The 11225-nt window shown below is 42.4% G+C and overlaps 1 protein-coding gene across 1 annotated transcript in view; it reads right to left on the reverse strand.

Annotated features, from left to right (window-relative positions):
* Positions 1–11225, reverse strand: part of LOC101864653 (transmembrane and coiled-coil domains protein 2) — a gene marked incomplete at both ends in the record, with an annotated part of 35429 nt that overhangs the window by 4378 nt on the left and 19826 nt on the right. Inside the window, 2 exon segments of the mRNA XM_013089377.1 lie at positions 40–106; positions 5280–5359. Coding sequence (XP_012944831.1) covers positions 40–106; positions 5280–5359 — 147 coding nt within the window.

The raw sequence follows: 11225 nt of genomic DNA on the forward strand, positions 1-11225 counted from the left end.
TCCCTCACAACCCAACAGCACCAAGCAGCCCTGACTCACCCAGCAGGCAAAGTTCCCCCTGTCTTGCCCGCTCCATCTGTCTCTGTGGTTCCCGCGTCGTCCAGTTCTGACCACACAGGGGGGGAGACGGGAGAGAATGTCAGCCGGGTTACAACAATCATAATAAGAATATACACCAACAGTCATTGTCAGGATCATTGATTCATTATTTGTGTCGTGTGACATGCGGGTGAAATCAGGTGCTCATCAAAATAATAAAATTCACGTAACCAACAAATATACAAAGACACGCACATGGTCTACTTTCTTGGGAAAGAAAATCTGGAATCTTTCTCGTACTTACAAAAAAAATATGAGAAAAAAACAACTTTTGAAGGGATCTTTAAAGAAAGAAAAAAAAACAACCGAAAAAACCCACATGACACTCAAGAAAAAACAGCAGAAGAAAAAAAGAAGTGACGAAAGAGGCTTCAGACGGGCAACCTCTCTCACAGTTAAGAGACATTAACACTTTGCAGTCACACAGCCAGCAGCAGTACAAAATACCACACCTGTCACTCAGCCAGGAGAGTGACTGCAACGGACTTCTCGGGCCAGGTGCACACAGAACTGCGCCAGGTGACCAGAACGGATAATTTTCACCGTCGTACTTTTGTCGGCGCATTTTGCGCCAAGTGACAGCAAAGTGTTTAACTATTCAATACCACAGAACTGTAGCCAAAGGGATTCCGTCTGATAAGATCATTCTTCCAGTTATCCCAGTACACTCACGCTAAAGGATCTCACAGCTAGACAAAGGGAGCGTAGAACTTACGCTTAACCCTATCCGTACGACCTGGGGTCATTTTGTACCCCCGGGGCTGTATTCTTCACAATTTAGAATGCTTCTAGAACGAAGATCTCTTTGAAACTCAGTATTTCTCAAAAAATCATTTCGACAGACTGCTATGCAAAGCGTACAGATCAGATTAACAAGTAAATTTCCTCTTTGGGAAGTGGTGGCACAGAGTTCCCAACGTATGGATACGATGGTAAAACATGACGTACGGATAGGGTTTAATACTACAGAACTTTAGCCAAAGTGATCTCGCCTGATAGGATTATTCTTCTGGTTATCCCAGTACACTCACGCTAAAGGACCTCACAGCTAGACATAGGGAGCGTAGAACTTATGTTTAAAATTGTATAGCGCAAATCCCCGCTCAACAGCAAGCTCTATGCACTTCACAACCTATACTATTACCCCTGCAGACCTGAGAGCATTCTGAAATAACCTCAACTTCCTGGGAAGCATACAGTGCAAGAAGCCATTAATTATAGGCACTAAAATACTAACATACTGACAAGATCTTTCGCTGTCTATGGCCGGGTACCTATTCCCACCTAGGAGAAGTGAGGAAAATCTGTGTAAAGTGCCTTTCCCAAGGACACAACGTCCGGTCCACGGCTCGAACCCCCGAACACGCAAGCTCACGATTACGAGTCCGGTAGCCTAACCACTAGCCTATCAACTTACAATATCCAAAAGTTTTCTATCAAAAGTTTTCTATCTATGTAGGCCTATCAACTTGCAATACTCAAAAGTGTTAAACCTACTTATGAGAACTAAAATGCACAAACGCTTTAGATGGTTGCATGAGGCTCACAAAACTCAGAAGCGTGAGATCTACGTATTGTATTCACGAGTCAGCAAGTCAGAGACAACAATCTAGTCACAGCAAAGTTAGTTTTCCTTCTTTAGTCATTGTAAAATAATTGTACATATTTGTTCATCCCTACCAACACAATTTTTCATTCTTCAGTTGCTGTATGAGGATCCAAAACAGGGACAGATCAGATTTATCAAAATGATTTCAAACAGTTTATCCCCTCTCAGCCCTTCGACAAAACTCAGGATAATGTAGAAGGCTAGGTGCTTCGACTCTGCCGATTGCTGTCTGACCAGAAACGGGAAACACCATCCCAGCAGCAGAAATATGTCTTTTGGGACAGTAGTGCAGGGAAGAGGTGAATCTTTTCAACTACAGATGCAGGAAAATGTTGAAATGGTATAGGTCTCACGCCCCTATCAGCCCTTTTAGGTTATTTAACCCTATCCATACGCCCTGGGGTCATTTTGTACCCCCGGGTTTGTATTCTTCACATTTAACAATACTTCTAGTACGAAAATCTCTTTGAAATTTCAGTATTTCTCAAATCTGACAGACAGCTATATAAAGCGTACGGATCGGATTAACGAGTAAATTTCCTCTTTGAAAGTGGTGGCACGGAGTTCTCCACGTCGTATGGATACGAATACGATAGTAAAACACGACGTACGGATAGGGTTAAGAAGCGGGACTCCAGAGTTTAAAGTCCATCTCCAAATTGACAGCGCCAAATAGGACATTCATGTAAAGTGCCTTTTCCAAGGACACAACGTCGGACCGAGCTGCGGCTTGAACCCCTGAACCTGCAGTCTCAAGATCACAAGCCCAGTAGTCTAACCACTACGCTAGCCACATCACCAGGTGTACGAGATGGATAGGAAAATAAAGAGAAGGGAAAATGTCTTTTTTATTTTTGGTAAGTGTTTAACGGCGCTCGCAACTGCATTAGGTCATAGGAGCGCGCGGGACACACCAAACATTTTCAGTTGGTAGTAAATTTTGAATTTTGCCTGGGTGGCAGCCGAAGCCTACTCTTATAGATTTTAAACCACTAAGGGATCTTTAACGGGTGCAACGTGCACACGGGACCTCCGAAAGTTCTACCAGAAGATCAGGGGTGTGGCTGAAAGACAGCAGTAAGAAGGAGGCAAGGAGTAGCAGTAGAAAGGCTGCAGAAAGAGTCAGGAGCCCAAAGGAGGGGGCAGAGAGTGGAGCCGAAAGCAGACATAAGAACATTGCCAGAGAGCAGGAAAGGAGACAATTTTAGAGAAGAAAATTTTTCCCGTCGCTACCCGGATTCAAATCCGGGACCTTTGAATGAGAGGCGAAAACCTTAAACTCTAGGCCACGAGAGCCCCCTGGAAAATGTCACATGGTGCAAAGTGCGTGCAAGAGAGGAACAAGATCACATGTATCCAAAGGCTGAAGTAAGACAAAGAGATAAAAATAGATCTTCTGCACAAACACACCAAAACACATACATGCACAAAACATCCCACATTGCTTTATAGAGTTTACTTTCAAACTGATTAACTGAATTTAAACTATCTGTTGTTGAAGAAAATCTACTGGCTATTTTTTAGGTGTTTTTAAAAATTTTTAATGGTCATTGGAACAGTATGGGAAAATCTTTTTATTAGTAACACTATTTCATTAATAAAATAGTAATAATAGAATATTATGGTAAATCAATCCGCTAGTGGTAACTTTTTTTTGTTAATAGGGTAAGGTAAATCAATCTATAAATAGTAACACTGTTTCGACATTAGAATATGGCAAATAAATCATTGTTAATAGTAATATTATTGTGTTATTAGAGCATGGTTAATCAATGTAGTGACAATTACATGTTTTGTTATTTCAGTTAATATTGAGTTAGACTAATAAGTACTAAATATTAGGGGTTTTGTTTCTACAGAGAAGTGGACAAGTCATGGGAAAGCTACAAGTAAGATTCAAACAACAATTTGTTTAGAAAAGCTATAGCAAGACAGTTAAGGCTAAAGGGGGGGGGGGGGGGGGGTGCATGAGGGTTCGATATAAAAGGGGACCATTTGTAAAATATTTTTTTCATTCCAATTCCTCGTTTATCTGGTAATGGCTTGCTTGGACACAATGCACAACAGAGTGACTCATGTCAATATAAAATTATATATATTTTTTTATAGTAGAGGGTTTTACGGCGCTCGAAATTGCATACGGTCATATGAGCGCCAGATGCATATATAAAATTAGAAAAAGTGCAATCTCATTATATTATACTCTTTCATTGCAAATCATTGCCCATTTTGGACTCTTTTCTTTGAAACTAAATTATTCTCCAAAGTCTCAGACATTATCCACAGACACCAAAAGTAATTACACTAATAAATAGCATCAGTGCCAATGGAAAAAGAGGGAGAAAACTAAAAAGTGCAGGTGAACTCTTTCTTCTGACTACCCGTCCTAGACAATTAGCTGTAGTATAAGCGATCACTTCCCAGCTCTTCCCTCTGTGTTTGTTTCTTTGTCATTAGGACACATTAGGACACTGTCCAAGAAGACATTCAACTGTCTAAGACAACCAACCACACTTGTCCTTGACAATGGGTGGCCATCTTGTTTTAGTTTTAGTAGACGTTTTACAGCTCTCACAACTGCATAAGGTCATATGAGCTCATATGACCATCTTGGACAATTTGGACTGTAATAGGAGACAAATCATACAGTATAACATGGATAGCTTGAATTTGTCGTCACCGGCCTCGGTAGTTCGAGGGATCCGAAGTTTGTCGAGGGATATCTCACAAAGATAAAGAAGAAGAAAAAAACGGGACCGCAAGCACAGTTCTACGGATGCGTGATTTTGAGTCTTATGTGTTCCTCCACCTATCCATGTTATACCGTATTGCAAAAAATGTCCCAAGAAACGCGACTTGGCAGGCCAGGTTAGTTCAGTGGAAAAGTCAAGAGGTACAACGATACATCATTCAGATGGGAGGAAGCAAACCAAAAAAGTAAAAGATCGAACCTGTCCTTTCTCAGTCTCACACACAAGGACGGACGGCCGAAAAGGCAAACAAACGAAAGCACTGCGCGGACGCACAGGTGGACAAACGAGGATGCACGCGTGCGCACGTGCGCATCGACTGTTTCATGTAAGCAAGACTCCGCCATCAGCCATTTTAACTCTTTATCTCCGAGGGGGGTAAACCTACTATGCCGGGGCACTTTTTTGGTGCTTAAGTCAAAAGTGATAAAAACATCATAAAATGGGTCATTAAATCGAAACTAGCAAACCCATTTTGATAGTTCTTCATCTAATGAATGAACTTCCGGTATAAGAGACTTATTTTCGGCAATTGCCCAAAAAAGGTAATTTGACGTTGAAGTTGTCTTAAAGGAATGTGCCCGAGCCGCAGTCAGAGGCTCACCAGCACAGCTTTTCCGGAGATAAAGAGTTAAAAGATGAAGTATGTCTCGGGTCTTACTTCCACCCAGTAATAGGCGCGCACACGTGCACACACGTGCAACACGCGAGCACACAGTAAAGACGTGCAACACACGCGAGCGCACAGTAAAGACGATGATGAAGAAGAAGATGGTGGTGGCTGCCCTCGGCCAGGTGGTACCTACCTACGTAAAACTTACTTATCTGGGCGATGTTGTCGGCGCTGCCAAACTTGTTCTTGATCAGGTGGGCAAACTCTTTGGGTTTGGACACAATTGTGCTGTAGTTGAGGGATGAGAGAGACAAATGTTTAGACATTTTGTGGAAAAATAGAACTTTAAAAAAAATTAAATGCGAGTGGGGTTTTCCCCCAAATCCACAAAAATTAGATTGTTTTAGTTCAACCCTGCCTGCCTGTCAGGGCCAACCCCGGTTGAGGGGGGTACGTACGACTTCCAAGCAGAGAGATGGAAACAAGTGTTGAAGTTTACCACTTTGCAGTCACTCAGCCAGCAGTACAAAATACCCCATCTGGTCACCCAGCCAGGAGAGTGACTGCAACAGACTTCTTGGGCCAGGAGAGTGACTGCAACTGACTTCTTGGGCCAGGCTCGGAAATGCACCTGGTGACCAGAACGGATCATTTTCACCGGCGCATTATTGTGTCAAGTGACCTCAAAGTGTTAAAGGTGTTACTTGAGAGTAACATACCAACAAAAAGAGGAAGGGAGACAAGGACAAAAGATTGTCGCCACAGAACTGTTTTTTGTTTAAGTAGAGGTTTTACGGCGATCGCAACCGTATAAGGTCATATGAGCGACAGAAGATTAGAGGTGTTACAAGGGAGTAACAAACACAAAAAGAAGGAGGGGAGATAAAGACGATAGATGTTTGATAGGAAAGAAGGAGCAAACCACACCAGAGCACCCGCCAACCACCCACCGCCTTAGAACGAAACTGTCCAGAGTTCCTCTTTACTTTAGTACACTTTGGACAAAATAGTTCTGAGGCGACGAGACGTTTGATAGAAAAGAAGGAAGGAACTACACTAGAGTGCGCCCACCGACCGCTCACTGTGGAAAGTTCCTAAAGGCGTGACACAAATCATCAACAAAGGAGTAAGCCGAGCCTGCAATGCCAGATGGAGAGTGGGGACATTAACAAAGCATGATGGAGGAAGATGGAGAGTGGGGACATTAACAAAGCATGATGGAGGAAGATGGAGAATGGGGACATTAACAAAGCATGATGGAGGAAGATGGAGAGTGGGGACATTAACAAAGCATGATGGAGGAAGATGGAGAGTGGGGACGTTAACAAAGCATGATGGAGGAAGATGGAGAGTGGGGACGTTAACAAAGCATGATGGAGGAAGATGGAGAGTGGGGACATTAACAAAGCATGATGGAGGAAGATGGAGAGTGGGGACATTAACAAAGCATGATGGAGGAAGATGGAGAGTGGGGACATTAACAAAGCATGATGGAGGAAGATGGAGAGTGGGGACATTAACAAAGCATGATGGAGGAAGATGGAGAGTGGGGACATTAACAAAGCATGATGGAGGAAGATGGAGAGTGGGGACATTGACAAAGCATGATGGAGGAAGATGGAGAGTGGGGACATTAACAAAGCATGATGGAGGAAGATGGAGAGTGGGGACATTAACAAAGCATGATGGAGGACGATGGAGAGTGGGGACATTAACAAAGCATGATGGAGGACGATGGAGAGTGGGGACATTAACAAAGCATGATGGAGGAAGATGGAGAGTGGGGACATTAACAAAGCATGATGGAGGAAGATGGAGAGTGGGGACATTAACAAAGCATGATGGAGGACGATGGAGAGTGGGGACATTAACAAAGCATGATGGAGAAATGTTCATCACAGCAACCACAAAGGCAGAGAGAAATGAAAATGCCATAGACAAAAATACCAACTAGGCAATGCAGCTTCACAAACATAATATAGTATGATATAGCGTAAAAGCTTTTGGGGGTGGTGGGTTACAAATATCTCATTGAAAAAATCATGAATAGAGATTCAAAGGCAAAATTCACACATCACAGAAAAAAGCTTATATATATATATATATATATATATATATATATATATATATATATATATATGGAAAGCTTGCACAAAAACCCCCCACAAATCCTCACTCATATAAAGGTGTTCCATCTTTTTGTAAAAATTACATGCATATATATCCCCCAAAAAAGAGGGTTTAAGCGATGTTTACGGCATGAGTAATCCTTGCAGGATGTGTATAGAGAACATCACAACTGCCAGCCATTTGCCTAAACACATGATGAACAAACGACAAAGTTCATGAAAGTGAAAGGCTTCTTGAAACACTGGTGTGAACAACCATAGAGAATAAATATAAGAGAGACGTGACCCAATCAATCAGGACTATTTCACCCACAGATTCCATTACAATTAACTTTTGAAATTCAGAAAAGTTGTCACTAGCAGTTTCCCTTATCAGTAACGCAGTAAAGGAAGAATCTATCATTTTATGTTTTAGTAGAGGTTTTATGGTGCTCGCAACTGCATAAAGCCATATGAGTGCCAAGGGGTGGATGTCAACAGAGAAGTCCTTACAGGGAATCGGGCTTACTCTGCTCACCTCTCTAGATTCAACAGCACAAGGTCTGCTTCAGCTACCAAGTCATCCCAGAAATAGCGGGTCACAAGAGAGTGACAAAACATACAAAAGAAGTAGAGGAAAAATGACGATAGTAAGGATTAGGAAAGAAAAAGCAGCAGTTCTCTGATGCAATAAAATTCAGGCACAGCTATGAGCATGACATTGATGAACCAGCCCATGTAAAATTACAATTCTACTGTGCATATAAACTCGAGATGTTAATGTCCTCCCCTTTGGGAATGCCCTAAAGACACTTCAGTCAGTAGCACCGTCCTTGGGGGTAAATTCAGGGTCTGAAAATCTGTTGGCTGTGTGAGTATTTTGGGCATGTCTATGTCTCATTATGTGCACGCGAGACTGTAAGCGCAAAAGTTGTTTTTTTTTTTTTTCATTTCCACCAGTAGCACTGAGGTTTACAGGCTACACCAAAAGCAGTTGCTATGACAACAAAGTACACACAAGCCTAGTGCCCACTACAACAACAACTACAACAACAACAGCAACAAGACCGGCAGGAACACAACACTAGGCTGGGAGACTGCTGCCACAATCTACACCTCAGACAACAATACCACACGACTTGATGCATGGTGAGCCCACTACAAGGCCCATCTATTCTGTCTGATATATTTTTTTAAAAATATGTCAGACAAAAAGGCATAGTTCATTATCTACAAAATCAATGTGTTGAATTGTAGAACAAAATATGTACTACAGCTATAACACCAAGACTCGATGCATGGTGCACTGACCACAAGACAATGGATCTTGTATACAAACACACAAAAAGTTAGATCATTTAGTATACAGACAACACCTTCTCCATAAAATAAGACATAACAAATTATTTTGCTAGAAAGCTAAAACCAAAGAACACCAGGCAGTTATTTCTGGTCTTGTGGAGATTCCTGGAGAGGAAACAATAATTCCAATCAGGTCAACTGGACACCGGTCAACTCGGCCCTACACCAGCACAAGGTAACAAAAACAAAAACAAAACAAAAAAACTATTGAAGCTGCAATAGCTCATACCACTGAAGGAAATCACAAAAAAGTTGTATAAAAGGCTCAACACAAGAATTTCCAACAAGACATTCACTTAGCCTGTTTTTTGTTTTTTTTATTTGTTTGTGAGAAAAGAAGAGATGCTCATCGGCACAAAAAAGGCTGTTAATTTAGTGTAGCGAAAAATAGAAGACAAGATGGAACGAAACATCGGAAGAAGACAAAAGAAATCTGACCTACCAGTGGCACCTTCCAAACTACCCACACTCAGTATACTGTATGGGCACGTGTTGAAGAACGGTCTTCGGCCAAAACGTACAAAGTTCTTGTGTAGAGCAGGCTTTTCTACAACATGTTTGTGACTGTCCCTGCCCCAGGCACTGCTATCTACATACACACAGACACACACACACACACACACAGAAGCCATACAGCATACACAAGCCTGAAGCTACACACAAAAAGCCATATAACTGGACGCACAGAGAACACCTGCTGACACATGGACAAGACAATCATGGAGGGAGGAGGGAGGGGAAAAAAAGGGGGGGGGGCCCTAGGTGGAGGGGGAAAGGGGGATATTGAATGATTGAATACATGTTCGAGATTGAGGGGGAAGTGGTGGCAAGATCAGAGGTGCTGTGTGTTTTAAATCTGAACACACTACTTAAAACAATTAATTGTATTTCATTTTGAAGCAGAAAATTTTTGTAGTGTACGAGTACAGAGAACCCCATCAACGTGACAACAACTACCACTTAATGCAGGGAAAACAAAGCAAGACAGAAAGACAGGAACAGAAGACAGACAGGAGCAGTAGAAAGAAAGACAGGGACAGTAGAAAGAGAGAAACAGTAGAAAGAGAGACAGGGACAGTAGAAAGACAGGGACAGTAGAAAGAGAGAAACAGTAGAAAGAGAGACAGGGACAGTAGAAAGACAGGGAAAGTAGAAAGAGAGACAGGGACAGTAGAGAGACAGGGACAGTAGAAAGACAGGGAAAGTAGAAAGAGAGACAGGGACAGTAGAAAGACAGGGAAAGTAGAAAGAGAGACAGGGACAGTAGAAAGACAGGGAAAGTAGAAAGAGAGACAGGGACAGTAGAGAGACAGGGACAGTAGAAAGACAGGGAAAGTAGAAAGAGAGACAGGGACAGTAGAAAGACAGGGACAGTAGAAAGAGAGACAGGGACAGTAGAAAGACAGGGACAGTAGAAAGAGAGACAGGGACACTGCCATGCCAAGGCAGAGCGATGTATACACTTTTTATGATTTTGAGTTTCGTGGCGCTGCCATTGAAAATATGGGCATGGCCTTTCAGTTACATCTGTTTGCCATAGTGAAATATCCTATTTGTAGTGCAGGTACGCCATCCTGCCTTAGACACAAGATGCAGAATGAACATAGGCGTCCATTTAAACAAAAATGCAAAAATTAATAATTTTTGCAAATACTTCTGTCTGCCTTGGCACGGCAGAACAGTAGAAAGAGAGATGACTGAAGAAGAAACCTACCAGAGTGGGGACCTCTCTTACTACTTGCCAAAAGACAAAAGTGGAAAAAAAAATCTACATAATATGTATGGGAGGCAGTGGGAGGAGGAGAGATGGCAATAGAAGGTGACAGCCAGGAACTTGACTGGGTAGACAGCTGTCTGATTTGGAAAAAAAAACAAGAAAAAAAACCAACATCCCCAAACAAAACAAAACTAAAACAAAACCACAAACATACACATTTTATTCCTTACGTACAAGAGCTGGTAGGACAAGGACAGGGACATGCCGCAGAGTTAACAGCTAACAATAGACATGTAGGTACTCCTACACCGTACATCTCTCATGGCCGACAATCTTCGTTCTCAAGAAAAACTTCCCTCGGAGGCATGCATGTACATTAAGGGCCACTGCGCCTTAAAGCACTCCTGTACAATTGCGGCCCCGTTTAGGGAATCTTACTTTGACCCCACCACGATTACTTCTGGCTCTAAACGATTACTTTTTGATGCGCGTGCCGATAGGCCTATGGAGAGAGAGCCAAACCTAATGGCAAAACATCAAATTATGGTCAAATTCAGGGGGGCCCCTGAAACCCACCTTGCCTTGTTAAATACAAGAGAAATTTTACCTGTTCATTTTGTAGGCTAGATCTACTGATAAAACATTGATACCGAATACTTAAACCAGTATCGGTATCCAGTAGTCTTTGCTAGTATGATTTAGTGCTAGAACTAACGGGACGGCAATTGTACAGGAGTGCCGCGCCTTAAGGAAAGGCAAAACACTAGTCTCCTTGCAATCAAGATCAAAGGCAACTGCGCCCCCCAACCCCCTGCCCTTTATTTGGTTCCTAATTGAGTCCAATGATGCACTCCATTGTGAGCAGGAACTATGCCAAAAAGAGTGCACTGTCTAGGATGTTCTCCAACAAGTCTATGCAGCAGCTACCACCACACAACACAAGACCGCACCATGACAACCACCACAA

This window comes from Aplysia californica, unplaced genomic scaffold (genome assembly GCF_000002075.1).
Source record: "Aplysia californica isolate F4 #8 unplaced genomic scaffold, AplCal3.0 scaffold00938, whole genome shotgun sequence".
Classification (NCBI taxonomy): domain Eukaryota; kingdom Metazoa; phylum Mollusca; class Gastropoda; order Aplysiida; family Aplysiidae; genus Aplysia; species Aplysia californica.